Source organism: Monodon monoceros, unplaced genomic scaffold (assembly GCF_005190385.1).
Source record: "Monodon monoceros isolate NGI ecotype Baffin Bay Population unplaced genomic scaffold, NGI_Narwhal_1 Super_Scaffold_8, whole genome shotgun sequence".
NCBI lineage: Eukaryota > Metazoa > Chordata > Mammalia > Artiodactyla > Monodontidae > Monodon > Monodon monoceros.
Window position 1 is genome coordinate 59,496,174 of NW_021703785.1, and position 26,585 is coordinate 59,522,758.

A 26,585-nucleotide genomic window follows, 5' to 3' on the forward strand; every position below is an offset into this window, starting at 1 on the left:
ATTATCATTATGACTCATTAGTATTTTTAATTTACACAATGCCTTCCTTCCAAGGAACTCATTATGTCGATGGAGGTTCATTACGAGAAAGAGATTTGGGAGTGGAATTTATGTTGGACGTAGTCTTCTAAATACGGCAACAAGGACCTTTATGACATGGGTACGTGACTTGAAGCCAATCTCTCTCTATAAGCTCATTAGGAAGGGATGTTACACTGTGTCGAGCCGGGTAACGCTGAAGGAGAGGTGCGGAGTACTCTTAAAGCACGCCTGAAACCACATTTCCATCAGAATAATAAACTCATGGTGCTCCTGAAATCATACCACATCATGGGTATGATATATTTCAGTAGCATTAAAAGTATTGTTTGATGAGAAAAATCTACTGCAATGTTTACATTTAGCATAGGAGAACTGATTGGAGTTTCTATTAAGAAACCTTCACAGCCAGCTTGAAATAAGGCCACTTTGGTTACCAAGCGGGTGTATTCGGGTATATGCTCCTACCAATTGTACTATCTGCCGGAGAAAATGACTGTCCCTCTACCCCTGGGAGGTTACTGGTGTAGATTTTAAAGGAGCAGACAGTTGCGTGATGAATACTATTTGGTACCTCTCCCATTGGTACAATAACACAAACATCCCATAGCGAGCCTAGAGGCCTCACACACGGACTTTACAAATTATATAAAGACCATTTCAAAGATCATATTACCTGGGGAAGCTGGGAGCACAGAGGCCCAGAGAAAATGAGGCATTCAGAGGCATTAGAGTCATCAGTATCTCGTGGGGTATTTACTCTTGGTTTGGGGTCAGACAGCGGTGAGGATGAGTCAGATCTTTCCCTTTGCCCCCAACCTCAACCTCCCCCGCTTCCAGTTCCACTTGCTAAATGCCAGACCCAGTGATAAATACTAGGGATACTGTGAGAACTCCCTGACTGCAGGGTGTTCACCAGGCATTAACAGGTTATTATGTAATGAACCTACACCCACAGTGAGGTCAGTGCTGTGCAGAAGAGACGGCTCTGAGCACATGGGGTGGGGTGGCGGTGGCATCGGGGCCGAGTTAGCAGTGAGGTGACACCTGAGCTAAGATTTAGAGGCGAGAGAGGCAGGACTAAGCTGCAGGGTGCTAGGAGAGGGTAGGGATGGGAGGAGGGTGTCCAGGCGTGGAGCACAGTCTGTGCAAAGAGCCTGGGGGTGGGAGGGCTCACTCAAGGGTGGCTGAAGCTGTGAGCAGCTGGACAGCATTGTTTAAATGTGGGAATGGACACCTGTGAGCTCTACCTGTGAGGTGGGAAGGGTCCACCTGAGAGGAGAGGGGAGAGCTCTGGCACCTGTCTTGGGCTCCAGGTAACCCACAAAAGTGAATATGCTATCACTTCCTTGTCCTCCCCAGGCCATCCAAGGTCTGTACCTCAGGGTGCTACAGCTCAACCAGTGTTTCTGGTGGAAGATGACTGCATCACTCCCTGCTGTCACATCCGAGAGGGAGGCTGTTGGTACTACACCTGGGGCACAAGGAAACAGCCTGCTTTATGGCAGGGAGAGAATGGGCTTATTAAAAGCATGAAGGTGCTTAATTGGGATTTTGTTTTTAAAATTCCCCAAATGGGTGTGTGGTAGAACTGCTGTGAGTAGCTCTCCTTTAAAAACACCCATGGAATCCCAGCCAGATCATCCGATAGGGTCCTAGGCCCCCGGGCCAGGATGGGGCCGGGCACCTCACTGGCTTCCTGAATTGGGGCCAGTGCTCCTTGGCTGGGAGAACTGGAGGCGTGGTCCCCACGGGGCCCCGAGGGAGCTCGCCCAGGCCTGGGCACTGCAGTGGCTCAGACCCCACCCCGGAGTGGCAGGCTGGCAGGCAGGTGGGGAGGCCCATCGTGGCCCAGGGGCTCAGCTCTGGAAGGTGTTTGTGCCTCATCCAAAGCAGCCTCAATGGCTGGCAGAAAACCAAAGCCAAGGGGCAGAAGATCTCTGACTTTTGGGTTTATTCATTCTGTCCTTAGGAGGGCTGCACAGGGCCCCCCCCCCCCCCCCCGTGCAGTTCTAGACCAAGAGCCTCACCCAGGGCTCCAAAGCCCTTCTGGGGGCCAAGGGGTCCTACCTTGTAGCTTCAGGAGCTCCAGACCCCACCAGTCTCCCCTGATGCCTGAAGTCTGGCCTCCTCACCCCCAATCTATCAGTCCGCTGGGTGAAAATGTCTCGAGAATGAGAGGAGTGATGAGCTAGGGCTTGCCCTAGAAGATAGTAAAATGTATGTGAATAATGAGAATAGTGCAGTCGTGACAATAATGACTAGGTCAGTGGAACGGACTGGAGCTTGGAAAGAGAAGCAACTTAGTGAGAATTTGGTATATGAGAGAGATGGCATCACAACTCAAAAGAAAGGAAAGATTATGCAATATATAAGCAGAGCTGTGACACTGTTTATTAAAAAGTGTGAGAAGAAAGAGAGAAAGAAAGAGAAGAAAAGGTTCCTTACCGACCTAATACCCAAATTACTTCCAGTGGACGAAAACGCTAAATAAGAGAAAATGTTGTAAGAAAATAGGGGGAAAAACAAGTATTTAGAGTAACCAGGATTTTTTTAAACCATAAAAACGAATAAATCAGTCTTAATAATAAATATACAGCCTGATTACATAGAAAATTTAAACTTCTGTGTGACCAACCAAAGCACCAAAAACAGAATTAAAAAGTAATTTGCTAAACTGGGGCGGGGGAGGTGTCAGGGAGGAACGCACTTGTGATAAATGTGCCAAAGATGGCTTATAAACCAACAGTTTAAAAGACGATGATCACAATTGAAAAATGGGCAAAGGACATGAACAGGCAACTCCCCAAAGAAATACAAATGGCCAATAAATAAGCGCCATCGCCAAGTTCAATATCACTACTAACCAAAGCAATGCAAAGAAAAGTAAGATGCCAGATTTCATCTATCACTTTTGCAAAGGTCATTCTTTGGGGGATGATGGGTGGGACCCAGAGCTTGTTGGGATAGGGAGAGATAAGTACTAAGAATGCTGGTGGGAATACAAATTGCTCCAATTTTTCTGGTGGGCAATTTGGTTAATGTATCATGTATTTGGCAATTTGGTCAAAGGTCTCAAAAATGGTCACAAACTAGGTGTCTGTAATTTCACTCCTAGGAATCCATCCTAAGGCAATAAGCAAAGATCCACACAAAAATGTATGAACAGAGGTACTCATGGTGGAATCATTTTCAATAGAAGTTGGAAACAAGCTAAATATCCCACAATAGGGGATAAACATACTAAACTATGGCACATTCATACAACAGAATATATTCTAAAGAAAAGGAACATTTTAAAGGATGTTTAATGACATGAGAAAACATTTATAATATAATGCTACCTGGAAAAACACAAGACTCAGAATGGTATACACACTGTGGCCCCTCCTCGGAGTAGGGGACACACATAGAAAAAGGCTGGAAAAAACAGACCCATGTTAATGGTGGTTTTATCTTAATGATGGAATTACGGGAGAGTTTTGGTTTCTCTTGGATACTTTTATTTCCCTATTTTCTAAAAGAAGACACATTTGTCTTATGACTAGAAAAAAGCGATCCTGAATAAACGCCACCTCCCTACCCTGCCCCACACACAAAGTCCTAAGATGGCACCTTTCTAAGATGAGCACAGATCTTTGATTTACTGAGCTGTGAGCTGGGACCCAGAAAGGAGTGTAGCCCAAGGGAATGAGAGAAAGGAGACGAAATGTTTGGAGGGAAGGAACAGAGGAGGCGTGAGGAAGGGAACTGGGAATGGTGCAGAATGCGGGATGCTGCTGAAGCCATACTGGTTTTGCTGGGGCCCTGATAATACTCCAGCGTCCATTCATTCCGTCGTTTGAAGAGATCAGAGGGGCTTGGGCATCTTGGGGCCAGATTTCAAAACAGGAGAAGGACACCTAAGGGAGCCCTCTGATGTAGCTGGACAGCATCCCTCTCTCCCTCTCCCTCCTCCTGCATCTTCCTCTCTCCCTACATCTCAGGGGCTTCTTAGGGGAGAGGTGGTACAGAGAAAATTCTAGGACAACGATGAGGTCACTGAGGAACGATGGGAAGGCCAATGAGACAGTGAGGCTGGCTGATCACCTTTTCTTTTGTGACTACTGCCTGCTTCCCAATTTTACCCAGAACCAGGTGGGCTCACAGAAATCATGAACTCTGGCTCCGGTCAAGGGTTCCTCATGGGGTCACCTTCCCTCACCCCAAGACTCTCCTGGACAGCAAGACTGCCATATCTCCGTCCACAGCCTTTGCGCATTCCACTATCCTTGGAATAGTGGAAGAACTTTCTCTGGCCTCTGCACAGCACAGCATGGAAGGTGCCTCTACGTTTACTCCTCACCAACTAATGCTTTTTAGCACCTACTATTATCAGGCGTGAGCAGGGTGACCTATACTCTAGGCTGGAGGGAAGACAGTACCCCTTCTAGGAGTGCACTGATTTGAGGAGGGCACCTCAAGTCAATCATAGTAAATAGTCTGCTTCTTACCAAGAAACAGACTCACTGTGCTGAGAGCTATGATACTTTCCTACCTTTTTGCTTTTTCTTATATATTTTTACATCCAGTAAAATTCTGTGTGGGGGGGGCGGGGGTGTGTGCAGCTCTATGAGCTCTTGCAAATGCATACAATTGGGTAACTCTATGCATTAGATTGTGGTGTGATTTACAACCATTCCGTCACCCCAAATATTCCCTCACAGTCACCTACTACCTTTGTGGTCACACCCTCCTCCCACCCCTAACCACCAGCAACCACCGATCTTTTCTCAGTCCCCATAGCTTTGCCTTTTCCAGAACATCATATAAACAGAATCATACAATGTATCCTTTTGAGTCTGGCTTGACTTTAGCCAATGCATTTAAGATTCAGCCACATTGCTGCAAACATCAATGTTTTGTTCCTTTTTATTGCTGAATAGCATCCCATTGTATGGAAGCACCACAGTTTATTCACCAGTTGAAGGACATCTGGGTTGTTTCCAGTTTGGGGTGATTATGAGTAAAAATAAAGCAACTATAAACATTTGTGTACACATTTTTGCGTGAACACGTTATTTCTCTTGGGTAAATAACTTACAACTCCTTCTTTAACCCTCACCTCTAGCCTATAAAGGTATCATGATCTCCATTTTACAGAATGGGAATGTGAGGCTTGAGGAGGTTTAAGCACTTTGCACACAGCCACGTAGCTGGAGGAGCTGGATTACCCACCCAGTAGGTCAGCTCAAAACGGACTGAGCTCCTCGTAAGGGCCAGGCAGTGCGTGCACTCAGTGATTCATGCTCTGTGCCAGAAACCACCTATCAAAGGGTGACTTCTATGGTGCTACGATAGGGTCACAGAGGGTGCTCTGGGAGCCCAAAGGAGGAGAAGCGCTGGCCAAGCTCCAGGCTGGTGTGCTCCCAGCGAGTCACGGAGGAGAAGTGAAAGTGAACCAGGAAGGGGACGTTCCAGGCACCGGAGCCACAGGAACAAAAGCATGGAGGTATCCTGCTGGTGACAGGTTCCAAAACTAACGGGCTGACTGGCAGAGGATCCATGTTGGGAAATCATGGAAGTATGTCTGGACAGGTGGGGGAGGTACCATAACAAAGGACTTCAGTTCCAGGTGAAGGGATTTGGATGTTACAGCAATATTAGCTGACATTTCTACAGTGCTTACTATCCCCAGGTACTGTGTCTTTCTGGGAATCCTGAAGGTTTGGGAGCTGGAAGGTTTTAGGAGCCAAATGGCACATAGGTAAAGCTCCGAGTAAGGCTTATTGACACATAAGAATGCCTGGCACCAAACACCTTTAGTGCCTGAGGGCCTATTTCACCTCGGAAGTACTCTTCTCTGCTTTCCTGGGGTTTGGACCCCAGCTCCCTTCATGGACGAAAAGAGAACTTAACCATGTGGTTACTGACACCGTTTATGTGTCTGACTCCCCCGCTGGACCAGGAGTCCATATAATTTCTGAATCCTCGTCGCTGACCACAGGGTCCAGCTTACAGTGTGTGCTCTTTAAATGTTTACTGAACAAACAAGACATTTTGCTCATTAAATATTTGGGGTTAATAGTTACCACATCAAACTCAGATGACCCATTTCCAAAGACTTAGAATGTAATAAAATAGACCCTTGTCGTAGATTACTGTTTGACAATATTCACCCTCTCTTCCCCAGTTACCTGGGAGGAGTATGTTTCCCTGACTCTCGATTTTGGGCTCTGTGAAATGACTTGCATTGGTCAGCTGGACGTTAGCAGATCTGAAGCAAGCAGGGGCTTGCAATGTGCTTGCACACTTGGGCTTCTGCTATTGCCACTGGAACATACTCTGGCCAGCCTAATGGTCCAAGAAGGATGCAAGAATTTGGAACATAATGCAGACCCAACTTGCTGCTTAGAGATACCCTACTGAGCTCAGCTGACATTAGCCCACCCAGCAGACCTGCCTAAGAGTCAACAAGAAATACATGCTTATTTATTGTATGCCTAAGAGATTTGGGGGTTGTTTGTTATGTAGCAAGAGCTGAGAGATACAAGCCTATAGCAAAAATGGACCAAATATAATTTTGTTGTCCTTTATTTAGGAAGGTGAGTCACTCAGACTCTGATTTCAAACTACTTCTGATCCTGTTTCCTTGTTTATGAAATCTATAAAGTTGTTATGAGAACTGAACGAGATAGTCCAAGAAAAACACTTAGTGGAGCCCCTGGCACATGGAAAGTGTTCAGTGTGTGCCATTATTATTACTATTATTATCATCATTATTATTAAGGTGTTTCTGGACCCTGGGTCCCTGCTTTAAACAGCAGTTACCATTGGGTGTGGAGCTATGCCGGTGAGCAGAAAGCTCCAAATAACAGACTGTGAAGGGACAGAACATGTACCGTACACTGATGTAGGTACGTCCTTCCAGAATGACCTCAAGTGAACTTTCCCACCCTCTGCCAAAGATCTAAGGCACCACTGCCTATTACAGTCAACTACCTGATGACACAGCTGTCTCGGAGGAGGTGGATGGCATCCTTGTCTCGTGTGCCGTGGGTGAGAGGGGCTGAGAGGCGGGTGAGAGTTGTGATCGGCTGATGCCCGGGCTGTGGCCAGCTGCCAGCACAGCACTCAGCGAAGCACTGCGCCCCTACCCACCCCCCACCCCCCCCACACACATCCGTCTTCACTCCTCACGGGCTCTGAATGCCACTGAATGCCAACAGGCAAAACGGATATGGTTTGAGAAGACCCGAAACACAGGGGCAAGTACAGCAACCAAACAGCATCTGTCTCACGAGATCACTTTACCTCCGCGCTTCGTCTCCCCACAAATCTACCCTGGGGCGGCTCATTTTTGTCCCTAGGAGAGTAAACTATGAAAACCTCTCCATGCCCCACCCATCCCCGCAAAAGGAGAGGGAGAATGATTTCCAAACTTTATCTGATTCATAGACTGTGATGTCTTCACAAAGAGCCACATGCAGCCATGGGCTCTGACAGTATTTCACTAATCCACCACCTCCCGAACTCTTAGGATCTGGTGATAAATTCTGCAAATCCTACTGTGTCCTGTCCTCAGAGTATCAGGAACCTACTGATGTTTGGCTGGGGATTGGAAGTATTTCTAGAGGCCAAATGGAATCTTAGAAAATAGCAAACGACCTAACCTGTGTTACATGATCAGGCCATGAAAACATGTTTCACGTTAGCAAGGCAGCCAGCAGTTTCCTAGGACTCAGACAGAGGTACGGGCTGTTTGCTTGGCTCTGCACCTGCTTCAGAATGACAATATTTGAACCTCTCTGTATCTCCTCATCTGTAAAGCAGAGGCACGTCAAGCTGCCCTCTCTGTCACTGACTCGCTTCTGTATATGCTGGACTACGTCTTCCCCTCTGGAGAGGATGAATAAATATTAAGCATGAGAATTACTATGCTTCTCAGAGAGGTTGGCAAGATCAATAAAATGTTTCTAACACAGGTAGGAAATGAAAATGAAGAGATATCAAGGTCCTTAGAAGCAGACCGGATCCAAAACAAAAGTACAACATAATCAGCTGTATAATCAAAAAGGCAAAAGCAAAACCAAACAATAATAAATGATAAAATAAAATTTTTAAAAAAGGGAATTCCCTGGTCGTCCAGTGGTTAGGACTCTGCGCTTTCACTGCGGTGGCCTGGGTTCAGTCCCTGGTGGGGGTACTAAGATCCAGCAAGTCTTGCAGCGTGGCAAAAAAAAAAAAAAAAAAAAGGCAGTTCCCTGAGCGTCTATCAGATCTGCCCCACATTCTCAATCAAGGCAGATTCCCAGGAGGCCCTCTAAGCAGTGTCCCCAGCCCTGGGCCATGCTTCTCCTGGCATGGCTGGTCACTCCCCTCCCAGCCTCCCTTTAGCACTTATCTCACGATAACGCAGTGATGGGTCTGAGGGAGGAGATGCTGGGGGCTGGTAGAACTCATCTTGGTTATGAACATGGGCTCTGGAGGCAGACAGACTTGGGTTCAAATTCTGGCTCCTCCACTTGACCTTGGGCAAGTTATGCAAGCTCTCTCAGTCTAGTGTTTTCATCTGTTATGTACAGGCAGGAATACTTCCATCATAGGGTGGTCACGTGGGTTCAGTGCCATATATACGTGCGCCACCCACGAGTGCCCAGCATGCAGCGCACACCCAGGAGCATTTAGCTGGGTGGTGGATGGGCAGGTGGGGAAGCAGCAGAGCAGGCAACCCCACAGGGCCCTGCACTTTTTGAATACAGGGGCCCCCTATTTTTGTTTGGCACTGGGCCCCGCAAATCACAAAGCTGGTCCTGGAGAGCAGCCACCTGGGAGGCCAGCTGCTAGGACCCTAGGAGTCCTTGCCACCCAGAAGAGTTAGAAGGCAAACCCCGGCATGACCCCACATGTGCGCACTTTTGTACTTTGGGCAAGGATACCACATTTGGAACAAAGCGAACGTTGGGAATATTTTGTACTAAACCTGCAGCGTTTCATAGCAAGCTCCCAGGGATTTGTTTAAGAAGAAATAAGTGCAACCTCAGTGCCAGGGAGAAAGGTTCTTCCCCACTCCAGATGCTCTCTTTCTCCTGGAGGGAGAACAATGAACATCCTCCCTCAGCCCCTTCCTCTCTCCATTGCGAGGACGGGGACCACTTAAAAACTGGAGTAAATTTAGGGGTAGTAATCTGGGCTTGCTGAGCTCTGCTCCCCACGTCTTCCTCTTCCTGGGAGGGGTTGGTGGTGTCTGTCTGAGGCCAGCCAGATGCAACAAAGCAAGTGAGGCTGGCGAACTCTGGGGTTTAGCATTAAGGAAGCCATTTGGCTCTCACGTGAGCCATGCTCTTCAACCAGCCTTATCTGTAACAACAGTGATCTGGGGCTTTCATCCACTGTCTTAATCCTCAAATTGTTCAGTTCTTGGCTGGGAAGAGGGTTACTATTTAATGGACACCTTCAACGACAAACACAGGAACCCCCGCCATTCATCTTGTGACTTAGGATGAATTAAAATGCCTTATTAAGGGGCTTCCCTGGTGGCGTAGTGGTTGAGGGTCCACCTGCCAATGCAGGGGACACGGGTTCATGCCCCAGTCCGGGAGGATCCCACATGCCACGGAGCGGCTGGGCCCGTGAGCCATGGCCGCTGAGCCTGCGTGTCTGGAGCCTGTGCTCCACAGCGGGAGAGGCCACAACAGTGAGAGGCCCGCGTACCGCAAAAAATAAATTAAATAAATAAATAAATAAAAACTAAAATGCCTTATTAAAAGCTTCACTTCCTATGAGGAAATGGTATAGTCACTGGGGAGAATCTTAGATTCATTGCATCTCCGAGTTGAAAGGCGCTGAAATAGTCTACAGTTGGTCCCTGACTTATGATGGTTTGAATTACGATTTTTTGACTCATGACGGTGTGAAAGCGATACACATTAGGTAGAAATTGCACTTCAAATTTTGGATTTTGAAACGTTCCCGGGGTGGTGATATGCGGTATGATGCTCTCTCGGGATGCAGGGCAGCGAGCCGCAGCTTCCAGTCAGCCAGGTGATCACAATAGTGAACAACCCTCACACTTACAGCCATTCTAGAGCCAGACAACCGTTCTGTTTTTCACTTTCAGTATAGTATTCAATAAATTACATGACATATTCAATACTTCATTATAAATTAGGCTTTGGGTTAGATGATTTTGTTCAACTGTAGGCTAATGTAAGTGTTCTGAGCATGTTTAAGGTAGGCTGGGCTGAGCTACGATATTCGGTAGGTTAGGTGGATTAAATGCATTTTCAATTTACTATATGATCAACTTATGATGGGTTGACTGGGACCTAACCCCAATATAAGCTGAGGAAGATCTGTACTCCAGACCCCTTGGTTTGAGATGGAGAAAATCCAAAGAGGTTAAAATCCTGGTACATTGGTTTTCAAACTTTAGTGTGCATCAGAATCATCTGGAGGGCTTGTTAAAACACAGATTTCTCAGCCCCATCCTAGTTTTGGATTTAGTAGAGCTGGGGGTGAAGCCCAAGAATGTGCATTTCTACCCAGCTGCCCGGTGATGTTGATGCTGCTGGCCCAGGAACCCTACTTTGAGAATCACTGGCCTGGCACAAAATGAGTCAGCCTGTTATTACAGAGCAGGAACCGGAACCCAGGGGTCCTGCATTCCAGGTGAGTGCCCTTCTTGGCCCATCTTCTGGTCTCGTGGTTGCACCTTTCTCAGCCCTGGCTGGAAGCTCCCTTGGCTACAGTTTTCATGTTTGCACTTTCTACCTAAGATGACCTTGCCCTTCTCACCAAAGTCATGTCTATAATGAGCCTTGAGCTTCCTAGAAAAAAAAACTTTAACAATGCTAAGTATTCCTGGCACTAACACATATTATGTAAAACATGAAAAGAGTGTTTTATGAAGAAATAATAATGCAGTGAAGGATATATTTAAAGTAAATGCAATCACGCCAAGGACCAAGAACCCAAAAAGTAGATCAATGTTTTCTGATCCTCCTACAGTATCATTTATGTCTACAATTATTCTGCTAAAAGCAAACAAGAAAACTGCTTACACTTACCCAGAGTGTTGGTAGCAAAGTTTTTTTCAAGTCCATCTTCCGTGAGCTCTCTCTTATTGACCATGCAACCTGCATTATTGATCTAGAAAGTACAGTTCCCATTTCAAAATAAAGGAAAATAGGGCCAAAGGACCTGTTCCCAAACCCCACAGTTCCACCACCACCACCGGTCCCACATTCATGTGACGACAACAGTTCTGCTCAACTGTCCCTTCACTCCAAACCCCGTCCTGGAAAATGCCATTTGTGCAGCAGCCTCAGCCACGGGACTGTGCAGAGACCTCCGACGACCAGGGCTTGGCCCGGCAACCTAATTCGTGATAAAGTGCCCCAGGAATTCGTCTAGACCAGCGCTGTCCAATAGAAATATATAATTTTAAGTTTTCTAGAAAGTGACCACATTAAAAAGGTAAAAAGAAACAGGTAAAATTGATTTTAATATTTTATTTAACTCAATATATCCAAAAGAGTATCATTTCAAAATGTAATCAATACAAAAATGTTAGTTTACTCTATTTTTTTTTTTTTTTTGTGGTACGCGGGCCTCTCACTGCTGTGGCCTCTCCCGTTGCGGAGCACAGCCTCCAGACGCGCAGGCTCATGGGCCATGGCTCATGGGCCCAGCCGCTCCACGGCATGTGGGATCTTCCCGGACCGGGGCACGAACCCGTGTCCCCTGCATCGGCAGGCAGACCCTCAACCACTGCGCCACCAGGGAAGCCCTGTTTACTCTACTTTTCACACTAAGTCTTCAACATCGGCAGGTTTGTACACTGGTGGCACATATCAGTTTGGACTAGCTACATTTCAAATGCTCCGTAGCCATATTGGACAGCGCAAGAGTAGACCTGAGCCTGAGTGAACATTTCGGAGCACATTAGAAACTATTTGGGTAGAAACGCAGCTCAGCTCAGAGTATATGCGAGGAGGAGAAGGACACCAGCCCACCTGAGTCCTCTAGCTCTCTCTGGAGAGCAACTGACTGTGTTACTAAAAGATGTGCTTGTCTGCAGCAAGCGTTCTTTTGGACTAAGCTTTTTATTTAATTTCCCCCTGAGCCTCTTATTTTAATATAGCAACCCCCAAATCTACAGAGTTCAGGAATACCAGTATACAAATCATCATTTTATGAAAAAAATGGAACCTCCCCATCCCCCTCACAGACCCAGTGGATGGTCCCTTCCTTTCCCCACAAATCCAACCAATAGGGTTAGATTGACTCCAATGAGTGAACCTGATAACTGAACAGGCCTCCCCATAAAAGATTCTCACTAAGGTGTCACCATAAAGATCCACAAACATACACACCAGTCTACAACCACACAGGCAAGAAACGCACATGCATGAGATTTATCCCGTACTTATGTTTACAAAGCTCACCAGGACATTGAGGGTATGTTCCTGCTTGAAATTTTCAACAAATTTCCAGACTGTCTTGGGATCAGATAAGTCCACAATGTGCAGAAAGATGTTCTAAGCCAGAAAACAAAAAAAAATTGTAAAGCCTTAAAAAAAAAAAAAGATAACATGTATTTTTTCATTAAAAATGGTTTTTTAAAAAAATGGTTTTAAAAATCAAATCATTTGGAATGATACAAAATGGAAAGTCTCACTCTTCAGAAGTACACCATTGTTCACAGTTTCTTGCAAATCATCCAGAAATATTTTAAGTACATACAATATTTATAAATGTATTTTTCAGGCATTATATATTATACATTTTAAGCATTATGTGTGTGTCCCTTTTCCATATAGATAGGATCAGACTATACATTGTTCTATATCCTTCTTTTTCACTTAACAATATGTTTTAGAGATTTTTTTCTTATATATAAATCTACCTTATTTCTTTTTTTTTTTTAACCAGGTTGTTTTCTTATTGTTGAGTTTCTTTTTTTTAACATCTTTATTGAAGTATAATTGCTTCACAATGGTGTGTTGGTTTCTGCTTTATAACAAAGTTATATATCCCCACATCTCTTCCCTCTTGCATCTCCCTCCCACCCTCCCTATCCCACCCCTCTAGGTGGTCACAAAGCACCAAGCTGATCTCCCTGTGCTATGCAGCTGCTTCCCACTAGCTATCTATTTTACGTTTGGTAGTGTATATATGTCCATGCCACTCTCTCACTTTGTCCCAGCTTTCCCTTCCCCCTCCCCATTTCCTCAAGTTCATTCTCTAGTAGGTCTGTGTCTTTATTCCCGCCTTGCCCCTAGGTTCTTCATGACCATTTTTTTTGTTTGTTTTTTAGATTCCATATATATATATGTTAGCATACGGTATTTGTTTTTCTCTTTCTGACTTATTTCACTCTGTATGACAGACTCTAGGTCCATCCACCTCACTACAAATAACTCAGTTTCGTTTCTTTTTATGGCTGAGTAATATTCCATTGTATATATGTGCCACATCTTCTTTAGCCATTCATCTGTCGATGGACACTTAGGTTGCTTCCATGTCCTGGCTGTTGCAAATAGAGATGCAATAAACATGCATTGATCATTTATGTGCATGGCTGTGTGCACCACTGTCAAGGAAAAGGGGGCATTCAGCATGGCTCCTCCATCAAGGAGTTCTGAGTCTACTGGGGGAGGAGGCTGCGTCCAGAGGTAACAATGTCACAAGGCAGAAACTGACACGCGATGTAAGCAAGGACTGAGTCACAGAAGAAGTTGTCATCTTATAGTTAGGATGTGCCTTCGATAATCTCTTAGGAGCAAAATATTGACAAAAACTCCCAAATGATGGGTAGGAAACTATGACACATCCATGCAAACGTATGTTTTGTGGCCATTAAAATGGCCTCCTCCCCCAGTAGACTCAGAACTCCTTGATGGAGGAGCCATGCTGAATGCCCCCTTTTCCTTTACGGTGGGGCACACAGCCACACACATAAATGATCAATGCATGTTGTCCCTTTACCCCTTTTTCTCTGTACTCAGCACATAATTGAGACTTGTGTTCTCAACATCCAGTGAACGTGAGGCTATTCCCCCTGCGCTCCAGCAGACGTCAGGGACTTACCACCAACCCAAGGCAGATTCCTGCTGCTGGGAGCTGAACCTACAGGCAAAACTCTGAGCAACAGCTGTAACTCCCTTGATAAAGCAGAGTTCAGGGCCCTGTCTCAGTTGCCCCATTAACTGAGCCATTGAACGCAAGTCAGAATTTCTTTCTACTGATTGATCTTAAAACATATTTCCTCACCCTGAGACAAAGGCTCAGAGAACGAGAAAACAGAAGCAATCCCACATTTTCATGCCTCAGAAGGTCTGTAATCAGCTTGAATACCATATTTGGCTTAAGTCTGGAACAACTGAATCTTCCTCTGCCTTCAAGGGAGAGGAAAAGCATTGTCCGTACAGGACTACGCTCTTCTAAAAAGTCTCTGAAGGCCCTCACCCAGACAGAGCGGACATGAGGCTGCTGACTCACACCTGGGTCAGCCGTGAGCGTCTACCAGTGACGGCAAACCAGGTCCACACACCTAATCCTTTCGTTCTGAGTACTTCCCGGCAACCACCCTGGAACTCCCTCCCGCCAGCAGGGCTGCGACACTCACAAAGCCAGGCTCAAAGAAACAACAAAATTCAAATGAGCAACAAAATTCAAGTGAGCCAAAATCAATTTTACTCTGATCATCCCTCAATCTCCTTGAGCTTCCTGGAAGCACCCAAGGCATCGCAGAATTAAAAAGAGGCAGCAGCAGGGAAGAGGGACTCGCCATTATAGACAAATCAACCTTGGAGCCTGGTGAAATGAAGCGTCCTGAAAAGGTGAAGGGAATCATCTGGGTCCCTCTGCGAGAAACCAGGAAGCCCAAAGGCACCCAGAAGGAGAGGCCAGCAGTCTGCTGTGACCAGGGGAAGGAACGAGGCAGGTGCCAGTGTGTAAAACCCTGATCTGCTGATCTACACATGAAGAGGCTGGACCTAGGAGACTCACTTTAAAAAAAAAAAAATTTATATATTTATTTATTTGGTCACACTGGGTCTTAGTTGTGGCACGCAGGCTCCTTAGTTATGGCATGTGAACTCTTAGTTGTGGCACGCATGTGGGATCTAGCTCCCTGACCAGGGATCGAACCTGGGCCCCCTGCATTGGGAGTGCAGAGTCCTAACCACTGTACCACCAGGGAAGTCCTGTACTCACTCTTTAAACCTAAAGAGGATACAAGTCTGGTTATTGAAACTGAGCAAAACTCAACTGGGATCCTTCCTATAGGTGAACCACCATCATCTAGCTTCTGGGTGGCCCAGGAGTCATGAGTTGACATCACGGGAAGCCTCTACCCAGGGCAGAGGGTGAGTTTGAAGGGTAAAGGGGAGGCAGTACATGAATGTGCCCTTGGAAGTAGAAATCACTATGTAGGAACGAGGTGATAGTTACTATTAATGTCTAGTACTCAGGAAGCTAAACCAGTAATTCTTAAGAAGGTGGAATTCCACGTTGGCCTGGGAGAACTGGAGAGTAGAAACCCCTGTTTTTTATCTTGGTGTTTTGCTGTTGATGGGATCAATCTCCACAAGACAGAAAGCACATTGACAGCACCTTCCAGCCATATCAGGAAGCGCAAAGGTTGCACTGTACCTCTGTGATCTTTCTCCGGGAAACCCATCACTCCATTCTAATCAATGAGAAACACAGCCGGCCAATCCCAGTTGAGGGAGAGTATACAAAACCCCTGGCTAGCACTCCTCAAAACTGTCCGGGTCATCAAAAACTAGGAAGGTCTGAGACACTGTCACAGCCACGAGGAGACATGACAACTAAATGTAACGTGGGGTCCTGGATGGGATCTGGGAACAGACAAAGGGCGTTAGGTAAAAACTAAGGAAATCTGAATGGACTTTAGTTAGTAATAATGTATCAATATTGGTTCATTTGCTTAACAAATGAATCATACTCATGGAAGACGGACGTTAGCAAAGGGAAAACTGGGTGTGGGGTAAATGGAAAGTCTGCATTATTTTCACAACTTCTCTATGCATCTGAAACTATTCTGAAATTTTAAAGTTTATTTTTTTAAAAATGTTGCCCATGGGGAATTCCCTGGCAGTCCAGTGGTTAGGGCTCTGTGCTTTCACTGCTGGGGCCTGGGTTTGATCCCTGGCTGGGGAACTAAGATCCCACACGCCACTCGGCGTGGCCAAAAAAAAAAAAAAGAGTTGCCCAAGGAGATAACTGCCAGACAAAAGCATGGTGCCCTTCTATCCAGGCAGCGAGGTGGTGATGAACTGCATGTGGCGAGGAGCTGAAGGAGGGTCCACTCTGACTCTCTCCCTGGGCCCATCAGGAACATTGTGCCAGACACAGTGGCTGCTGCCCTGGGAGTTTGCTCTGTGACAAGCGCTCCTTCCCCCAAGCTTGGGGCCACACACACCCTCTCCAGAAAGAGCCCCGTGGCAGGATACTGAACTCTCCGTACTCCACACACCTGATCTTACCAAGCCAGTGCGTCCAAGCAGCTGGTTCCCACGTGACCTTGTCGTTCCCTGGTGCCCAGCCTGCCCACACACGCCTGGCTCAGCTGGCCTGCCACACACCCCACCCAGGCTCTCCTGCCCAAAGGACCACCGCTCTTTGATGTCCACCCAACTATGCACCCAGGACCAGTCCTGCCAGTGCCCTCCCTCCCTGCTTTACCGGCCCAAGCACTGATGAAAGAGAACTAGGGAACTTGAAAAGCAGAGAAGGTAAGGTTGGGAGTGGTAATAATATTAGCATAAACAATGTTGATAACAGCAATAACAGTAATAGCTTCTATGGATCGAGAGCTGTACATACTATGATACCCTGAACTTCCCATGTCATAGCACTACCATGTTATGTCAGCCAGGGTCTAACAGAAACCACTTGCAACAGAGGGAATTGAACGCAGGGGTTGGTTTCCCAGAGGAGAAGGGAGATGAGAGCTCATCTGGGACTGGTGAAGAAACCCGGAGACCAGCAGCAGCAGGAAGCGCCCACCAGCCCTAGGCTGCAGGAGCAACGGGAGGGGCTGATGTGACCTGAGCCTGAGAGCAGGGCTCGCCCCCAGAAGCAGGAACCTCAGCGGAGATTCAGCTGTTGCCACGGAGGCCAGATATCCTGTTTCCCCATTCCTCCCGCCCCCTTCCTCCCAATCTTCCTCTAATACCCGCCGATGGTCAAACGCAGGCACGAGGTGGCTGACGTGGGAGCTGGGGGAACACATACTTCGGAAGCCACGCCATCCACACCTCCCTGCCCCACCGTGATACAGAGCCGATCAGGTGGGCCCAGGGAGGCGCACATCCTTTGTTGAAAATGCTTGTTGATCGCTTAATCCTTACAAGACTGAGAGGGGCTGTACTGCCTCTACCATGTCAATCTCCAGCTCCCAGCATGCTGCCTGACACGTTCACACTCAAAGAGATGTTCAAAAATGAACAAAGTAGTATCACCCTACTTTTCAGATGAGGAAACTGAGGTTCAGGGAAGCTAAGCACACTGCCCCAGCTCACAAGGCTTCGTGAGCGCAGAACCGGCACTCAGATGGGAGCCCCGCTCCTTCCCATATACCCCTGATGAAGCTGGGCAGTGGTGCCTCTTTACAAACAGGAAGTAGCAGCCGATCCCGGGGAAGAGCCTGGAGGATGCATGAGTCAGGGAAACCACACCCACGGGGATGAGCAGATGGGCACCACCGGCCCCGGCCCCTCCGAGCACTCAGTGCTGGCGGCCACTTACAAACACAAAAGAGGAGAGGATTTTCCGTGGGTTTGTGAACGTGAATGGGGGGAGGCCGCAGGTGAACGGCTCCCTCTCCTCCCGCCCCAGGAAACATGCTTGCTCCCCCTTTCAGCACTACCTCCCAAAGATGGTGCAGCTGGACATAAGGAGGTCTCAACAGCGTAAACAGCATCGTGTCCTCTTTCTATATAGATCCACTTTGTAGAAAAACATAGCCCAAACCAAAGTGGGCTGGGATCCAGACAGAGCCTCCCCTGCCCATAGCCTGAGATTAGTATTCCTGTTGCATCCTGCAGCAGCACCAGTGAAAGTTATCAGCAGGCAGACAGTCAGCTTTCCATCTCAAGAACTGCAGCCCCCAGATCGCAGCTGCCCTTGCAGACGTCAGAGGAAGATTTAGAGACCCTCGAGCTCTCAGCCAGCCCTAAGCCTCCGGGAGGAATCTGATGGCAAGAGGCTGCGGAGTCTGCGGAAAGTCTCTTGCCTTGAAAACGTTACTGCAAGACGTGGAATAACCTTCATGAGCAGAGGCAAAATAGTCCATTCTAGATTGGGGCATCTGTTTTCTCTTTAGCCACGGCCCAAGCCTGAGGGCGCGGGGCACTGTCCGCCCCTCGGCTATGGGCAGTTGCTGGAGAAGCAGGTGCACAGGACAGAGGAGGAAACTCCAGGTGGGGCTGGAAGCAACACGCTCTGGAGCAAAGGTGAGGGGCCCGTGGTCACTGCCAGCCAGCCCCCTCCTCTCCACTTGACACTGGGAGTTCAGGGGCCTCCATCGGGGCCAGCTTCCCGGGGTACCACCTGCACAGGTGCACAGACCCCACAAGTGGGCCCCGCTTGTTTTTTATTTCTTAATTCTTTTTTGATTACTCATTCCTTTTGTTATTACTGTGATGATTTTTAAGTCTCCTAGCAATAACACTTCGGACTTTGGAACTGTTAACTTTGTTCTTATTAGAGACTCTACGGTGTTACTAAGCCAGAGTGCCTTCAAGGGGGAACTTTTTTTGTGTGTGTGTGCGGTACACGGGCCTCTCACTGTTGTGGCCTCTCCCGTTGCGGAGCACAGGCTCCGGACGCGCAGGCTCAGCGGCCATGGCTCACGGGCCCAGCCGCTCCGCGGCATGTGGGATCTTCCCGGACCGGGCACGAACCTGCGTCCCCTGCATCGGCAGGCGGACTCTCAACCACTGTGCCACCAAGGAAGCCCCGGAACTTTTTTTAAAATTACTTTTTATTGGAGTACAGGCCCCGCTTGTGTTAATGCTATGCCTTCGCCGTCCTCCAATTCTTAGGCTTTTAACACCAGGGTCCCACACTTTCGTTTTGCGCTGGGCCCTACAGATTATATAGCCAGTCCTGGTTCCGACTCTCTCAGAAGAGGAAGCCCACAAACCGTGAGCCAGCTCTGAAAGCTCTCGAGAGGAAGTGGCTCTCATCAAGGCCAAAATGTCATTTGTTGTCCCTCTTTATCCGAAGACCACTGGGTCAGTTTACAGCTTGGCTCACCCTGAGTCACCTATGATGTGTCTCACTGACGTGGCCTCCCTCTGTGGGGGGGACCCCAGCAGTGCCACGTCCATATCATGTCTCCCCAGCAGGCACTGATGCCTTCATGGGGCGTGGGATCAAATCTCACTGCCCCCCTTATCCCCAGTCCAGCCCAGACTTTGAAAAGCGGCAGCTCAGAGGAGCGAGGGGGGAGTGGGAGAAATTGGGAGATTGGGATTGACATAGATACACTACTGATACTATACATAAAACAGACAACTCATGAGAACCTACTGTATAAAACAGGGAACTGTACTCAATGCTCTGTGGTGACCAGAATGGGAAGGAAATCTAAAAAAGACGGGATATATGGGGACTTCCCTGGTGGTCCAGCGCTTAAGACTCCGTGCTCCCAATGCAGGGGGCCCGGGTTTGATCCCTGGTAAGGGAACTAGATCCCGTATGCCGCAACTAAGAGTCCATATGCTGCAACTAAAGATCCCGCATGGGGCAACGAAGATCCTGTGTGCCGCAATGAAGACCCAGAGCAACCAAATAAATAAATATATATATATATATTTTTTTTTTAAGAGTGGATATATGTATATGTATAACTGATTCACTTTGCTGTACAGCAAAAATAAATAGAATAGAATAGAATAAAATAAAATAAAATAGGACCTCTGTCCTGAAACACATTGAAAAAAAAAGAAAAAAGAAAAAAGAAAAGAAAAGTGCAGCTCCAGCTCTGTTGGCTGAGGCTGCCTCCCAAGCGGAAGCACAAACAGGCCACTGCCAACTCGGGGCGCGTGGCCAGGAGTCCAGCCCCCTGCACTGCGGACCCTGCAGGCAGGAACCCCCCAGCAGGAGGGCCACAGAGCAGCTCACCTGGTTCCCGCTCTCCCTGATGATCTCACCTCTGGCACCTTCCGCTCGGTTTTGATCTCGACAAACCAGGTGAACTGTGCCACCTGGTGGAATTCAACAAAACCGTCTGTGAGGGACAGCGACAGTGACAGCTATGGAGACCAGCTTTTCCAAATGAAGGACTAAGACATACGGGCTCACAGAAAGAGTACCTGAAATGGAGACTATTCTGGAAAATCTAGACAGATGGTCCCCACAGTCAGAGCAGCAGATGTAAGAGAGAGGGTGATCTTGGAACCCGTCCTCCTGCCTACCTGAGCTGACTGACGGTGCACCTGGGACAACATCCTGACTTAAGGGTCTGAATATATCAAGGATAAGAAGGGTCAGTTTCTGTCCTACCAGCATCCCTAACATCTCACAGAGTACCTGACACACAGGTCTCCACCTAGCTGCACTTTGGACCCACCTGGGAAGTTTTTAAAGCTCTAGATGACGGGCCCAGGCCTGCGTATGTTTTAAAAGCTCCCCAGGGAGTCTAATGTTCAGCCTAATATGCAGCAGGAACTCGATAAATATTTACTGAATGGCTGAGTCCATAAATGGCTCTCAGACTATTCCAGCAAAAGCCATACCGTCATCAATCAAGGCTTACTTAAAGGGGACTTACGTTGTCTGCGGCAGTTAAGAAGTAAGCATTATGGAACCTGCTTTCTTCACCTAAAATGGCTGCTTTTTAAAATGGGGTCTGTTTAATGGGAAGCTACACGCTAATCACAACCAGCCCGTCTGCTTTATCCTCGTCCCCACAACTCTTCAGAGTACCTCCCAGTTGCTAAGATGCAGTTAATCTTCCCCCTGACTTGGCAGATAATTAAATACAACTCCAAATGGTATAATATTCCCCTGAAAAATGCCTAACAATTTTAGAGAAAAAAAAAAATCTCGAGCATCTTGAAAAGTGATAAATTCCCAACTTATCTCCCCAACTTCTGCCGGAACATCCATTTTTCCTGGAGAAGGGGCTCTGGAGAGACACGGCAGGCTTTTCTAGCCACCACAGTGCCACTAAGTGACCCAGGGCAGTTGAGCTCATGCAGGAAATTCCGGCATTTACCAGGAGGAAGACTTCAGCTGCCTGAATAATTTACGGGCACCCAGAGAGGCGCTTCCCCAAATCAAGCTTAGGGAGGAGAAAGGGGAGGCTGTCTCCAGCTGCTCGAAACCTGAAGGCTGGACACCAGGAAGGAAGAAGGAAGTTCACTGCACGCCCCTCTCCCGTTATTCTGGGGGCTCTGGTTCTTAACTAGGGTCCACAGGAAAATTGCGAGGGACTCCCAGTATCCTTCCCACCCCCGACCCCGTTGTTGTTGAGAAGACAGGAACTGGAGACCAAGTATCCAGGTGTTTTTTGTTTTAAGGTTCCACTGGTGATTCAGACGCCTAGGGTTGGCCGGATCCCCTCACTGCTCTTAATCAGAAAACAATGACATGTGGACAGGACCCCAGCTCTCCTGTGAATTAACCGTGTTGAGAAAAGCCTCCTCCAGTCACTCGCTCTGTCCGCCTCTAGCTTGAAGCTTACCGCACAGCAGCTGTGCCGATCAGCACAGGTCACTGTTCAGGGCTCCTGGCTGTGCTGGCTGCGGCCTTCCTGACCCTCCTGTGACACAGGGCACTCTCCCCGGTGTGGACCGGCCACAGGCTGGCCTCGGGGCCCAGTGCACGCACGAGTTAGCAGGCTGCTCACCTCGTTTGGCGATCTCGAAGGCAGTTGCTTTTCCAATGCCGCTGTTCCCCCCGGTGACCATGAAGGCTCTTCCAGGGACTTGGACCTCCAACTCATCAGGGATGAAGTCCTTGGATGCAGACTCATAGCCACTCCTGGAAGCAGCAGAGCCACAGAAGGAATGGCCGTAAGTAGCTGGGAACACAATCTCCTGTGGGGAGGAAGCCTAATTCTGCGCTGGGCATCATGCTCTCTCCGGCACATCCTGCAGCCCCTTTCTTCCTGGGCTCCCCCTGCTATCCTCCCTGGTCTCATGAACACCACCATCTCCTCCAGGCCTACATTTCCTATACCGTTAGCTTCCTGAACTGAAAATGCTTGGCGATTCCAACAATTTGGTGGCCAAACTACCTTTCTCTGACTGCCTCTGATACCAGGAGGTGCCCCCCACCCCAAAAAACCCTTTGATAGATAGATCTTTGGGGGGGCCTTTTTCCCACAGTGGGGGGAGCAGAGAGGAGCTTAGGAGACCAGGAACATCACGCCTACTGCACCGCAGGACAGGTGTCTCTACCCAGGTATAGAAGGACCACGGCAAAGTGGATAGATTTGCATGTAGGGAACGAAGGAGGGGACAGGTGCGGTTATATGAGGGCTGCACGCCTTCAGAGGAAGCAAGCCTCCTTCAGGGCCACAGGGTGTGTGCTGCACAACCCTAGGGGGCGCCGTTCCGATCACAGTGATGAGAGATTCGTACCTGCATCAGGACAACTTTCTGCCGGATGACAGCAAAGCACATAGAGAGGGAGGTGCTTCTTCTAATTTGCACAAAGGCATCATATTGGATAGAAACCACCCTGAGTTCCTTAACTGTTTCTCTCTGCTTTTTGAGCTTCCTCTTCTAGCTTTACTGTCCTAGTATTTCCCAGTTACAAAATTGGCTGAGGCGGTAGAGGCAGAGTGTAGGGGGATTGGCAGGAGGAGACCCACAGGGCGGAGCTCTCCCCACACACCAGCAGGCTGGGGTCTCAGCTTGTGTCTCTCACCCAAAGAGCTGATTCCCTGCAATGCAGAAAGCAACTCTTTCCCCCAAAGGTTCTGGAAGAAGCCCAGTGCCCTCCCTGCGCCCTGTTTACACACAGACTGCCAACAGCTGGTCTCCTGCCCCATGCCCTGGCACAGCACAACTGCCAATTACATGCCTGGACGCTGGTGAAGAGGGCCAAAGAATGTTTATGAGCTTGGGTCTGGTTTTGCCACAGGGGCGGTCATGGCCCCTGGTCTCACAGTCAAGAGACCTAGGAGAATGTTCCTGTTCTCACCATCTGTGACGCACCCAAACATCCAGGGCGGCTCAGAGAATGCCCTTCCCATTGCTTCCGCTGTTAGTGGGCCGCTTAGCGGGGCAAGCAAGACTTCTGACTGTTCCAAGGCCTCCTGAAAGGCTGACTTGAAACTAAAAATAATATCAATCATAAGGGCTTCGGATCAAACAACTTGGATTTAAATCACAGCTCTGCCTCTTAACAGTTGTGCCGTCTCATGTGTTGGCTTAACCTTTCTGAGCTCCTGTCTTCTCATCTGCACAAAGGGGATAATAAAAGCTACTTCCTGGGCAGCCTGGGTGAGATAATGTATGTGAGGCATTTATCACACACTTGGAATAAATTAAGAGCTCAATAAATAATAGTTGCTATCATTATTACTAGTATTAATAACGACATGAATACCTTTCACATTCAAAACTAAGCTCATTGCCCCCGCACCCCACCCCCTAGCCCTTCAAATCATTAGGGACTTTGAGAGTAATTTAAACTATAACCAAAGATGAAGCTGGAAGATTTGTTTTTACCCACAAGGTCCCAGGATCACTGTGAAAAGATTTTCTTGCAGAGGAAAGAGGTTTCTCAGAAAGAATCAAGGGCCAGGAAGTCAGTGAATAGGGGCCCAGGCAGGACAAGGCACTGGTGGGGAGCAAGGAAGAGCTTTCCAAACCACCACAGGGCCAGAGAACATGCCCCAAGTAAATGCCCCACAGGGACCCAGCCCCAAGAGCCCCCTCCTCCTGGGGCAGGAAGCTGAGAGGCTTTTTTCTGTGACACACAGCTAGAGTAGACCTTAACCTCTGGGCTACCACATCGATCCTATTAGAGCCTTAGGTTTGCTGAGGACGGCTCCTGTGGATTAAACCTCTTCCTCAAACTCCAGACTGTGAGCCAGTTGCCAAGTGGGTGGTGCCAGGCTGGGCTAAAGGACACGTCATAATTCCCTTTGTCCTTTGCCTTCAACACAGGGATTCCATCCTGATCCAGTCTGTTGTTAATAAGACAACTTAGTTTGTTTTGTGTCCTCCCACCCTCTTTTTTCATCTTTATAAACTCTTGATTTCAGTTCTTATTTTTCAGACATAGAGAGACATAAATGACTTACCCAAGGTCATGAGATGGTAGGTAATGAAGCCCAACACCCCAGCCTAGGGCACCTTCTACCTCACGCTCAGAGTGGTCCCCAGACAAGCAGCATCAGCATCACCTGGCAATCTGTCTACGGAGTCAAACACTCCAGGGTGAGGCCGCGCAATCAGTGAGTGGTTTCACACGCTCTCCAGGTGATTTTGATTCAAGCTGAGCAACTACTGTACTTAGTGTTTCCTGAACTCCCTGAATACAAGAATCAAGCTCCCCGGCAGGCTTCCCCCAGTTTATCCAATATGGAATTTGCTAAGGTCCCACCCACACGTGCTAGGAGCTTAGGAGTCAGTTGTTGTAGCTGAACTACCCCCTGGTAATTCTTAGGTTCGGGCAAGTTTAGGAAACCGTAACTAGATCCTGCTGCCTAGGGGCCCAACATAAGGAAGCTTTATAAAAATCCTGGTGTGCCAAGAAAAAACACTGTAAACCCAAACTACAGACTCTCAAGTTGGAATCAAAGTAAGGTGTTGTCTTTCCCTCCAATTCACTAAATACATAATAGAGGGAAACCCGCCTAAGTTTGCACCCCTCCAACTTCATGGAAGAGTCTGGGGAGAGACTTTTAGAAGCCTGCTTTCCTGGGGCAGGAAGCTGACTCAAACTTTTCATGCTGCATTCCGTGTTAACATGGAAAGATCCAGCAAATGGTGGCCACTGCCTGTACACCCCTTTGAAAGAGGCGGCCATGGTATTCACCTAAATGCAGTGGGTCAGGGTTGACGGCTACACTTCCCACATTCTCTGCAGCACTGGCCCCTGAGGAGGGTCTGCACTTTTTCCAGAAGGATGTGGGGTGCAGAGAAGGGAGCAGCAGTAGCTGTCTCCCCTTGGAATGATGCCTGGAGTCCTGCTATGATGGAAATTTGCCCGGGCTGCCTTAGGAACTGATAAAAACCCTAGTGCAGGGAGGAGAGGAAGTCTCCTAGAGATGACTGGGATGCACAGGAGAAACACCTGTAGGATTTTTAAATAAAATGTCTGTCGAGGCCCCAGTGCACATCAGCTGAACCAGAATCTCTAAGGGGAGGGCCTGGAAAATGGTATCCTAAATTCTCCACTGGTGATTTCTGATTTCAGACAGGGGTGAGAACCACTGCGTAAGCCTAACTAATTCTAAGATAAAAACCACCGGAGAGGTGGTTTCTGCCAAAAGTGGCCACCCCTTAAAACCACAGCGAGGGCGATCACGGGGCCGCTGAAACCATCCAGCACCGTTCAGCAAGCTCACACTGGGTGCAGAGCTGACCTGAAACCCGCGCCCGGAATGTTCCAGCTGGAGGGAGAGGTCACAGTCCACAAGCCGCAGTTGATTAGTGAGGAAAAAAACACACCCAGGAAAGTACTAAACAGAATCTCGACTAGCAGCTCAGAACTAACCCCGTCTGATGCCGAAAACAGCCCCACGGAGCCTGTATCGGAGCCCGCCCAGCAGGGTGCCAAGGGAACACCCTGGAGGCTCTCAGGCGCCTGGGCCGCCTGACGTCAGTGGGTGGGGCCTGCGCTGCAAGGCCCCGCCCCCGGACGCCAGCCAGGTGCGGGGGTCGCGCCGGCCGCCGGCACATCTGCCCGCGGGCTGCCAGCTAACGGGCGCCTCCGTCGCTTGGTGGGTCCAGGAGATCGCGGGGAAGTCGCGGGCGCGTCCCCGCTAACCTCGCTCGCGCACGCCGAGGCTGGCCACGTGACAGCCGGACGGCTTGCCCCCCAACCGGCAGCCCCGGCCCGCGGCCCCAGGCGCGGTACCCTCTGCATCCTTACTTGGTGTATTCGCGCAGGCCTTTGGCGAACCACACGGCGCTGCGGTAGAGGAGCATGGTTGGGCGGGCGCCGCACGCAGAGTCTCGCGGGCCCGCGCTCCCGGTGCCCCCGCCCCGCCCCGCCCCGCACCCCGGGCCAGCCAGCGGTTACATCATCCCAGTTACATAAAAACCGCGGCCTTTGGGGCTTTTCTCCACTGGGAATGCGACGGCGTCTCCGTACGACGTGGAACGCCCCTCCTGCCCCGGATCTGGAGAGTGCCCCCTCCAGCCCCAGCCTCAGAAGGCTGGGGAGGAGGGGGGGGAGGGAGGGCAGACGGTGCTGCGGGCCGCGCTGAAGGCCTGCATAGTCACCTCTGGGTCGAAGCCGGGCGTCAGCACGTTTTGGGGGTATGACTAGGATGCAAAGATGGCACCGAAGCGCACCTCCTAGAATCTGATGACCCAGAAAATTGTGTGGAATAAAAGCGA

General features: G+C 48.7%; 1 protein-coding gene and 1 non-coding gene across 5 annotated transcripts in view; both read right to left on the reverse strand.

Moving 5' to 3' along the window:
• Positions 1-26,202, reverse strand: part of DHRS12 (dehydrogenase/reductase 12) — a 42,915-nt gene extending 16,713 nt beyond the window's left edge. For 3 of the 4 annotated variants that reach the window (XM_029209771.1, XM_029209770.1, XM_029209769.1), the window contains exons 1-5: positions 26,116-26,202; positions 21,911-22,044; positions 20,182-20,264; positions 12,468-12,560; positions 11,088-11,169 (exon numbers count right to left, since the gene is read on the reverse strand). In XM_029209771.1, the coding sequence (XP_029065604.1) occupies positions 11,088-11,169; positions 12,468-12,560; positions 20,182-20,264; positions 21,911-22,044; positions 26,116-26,171 (448 nt within the window). In that variant the 5' untranslated portion in view covers positions 26,172-26,202. Of the gene's footprint in view, positions 1-11,087; positions 11,170-12,467; positions 12,561-20,181; positions 20,265-21,910; positions 22,045-26,115 lie in introns of those variants that run through there. The other variant, XM_029209772.1, reaches the window with a different exon arrangement.
• On the reverse strand, positions 15,154-15,226 carry TRNAG-CCC. The gene has a single exon. It is a non-coding gene; the product is annotated as a tRNA-Gly (tRNA).
• Positions 26,203-26,585: the final 383 nt, after the last annotated feature.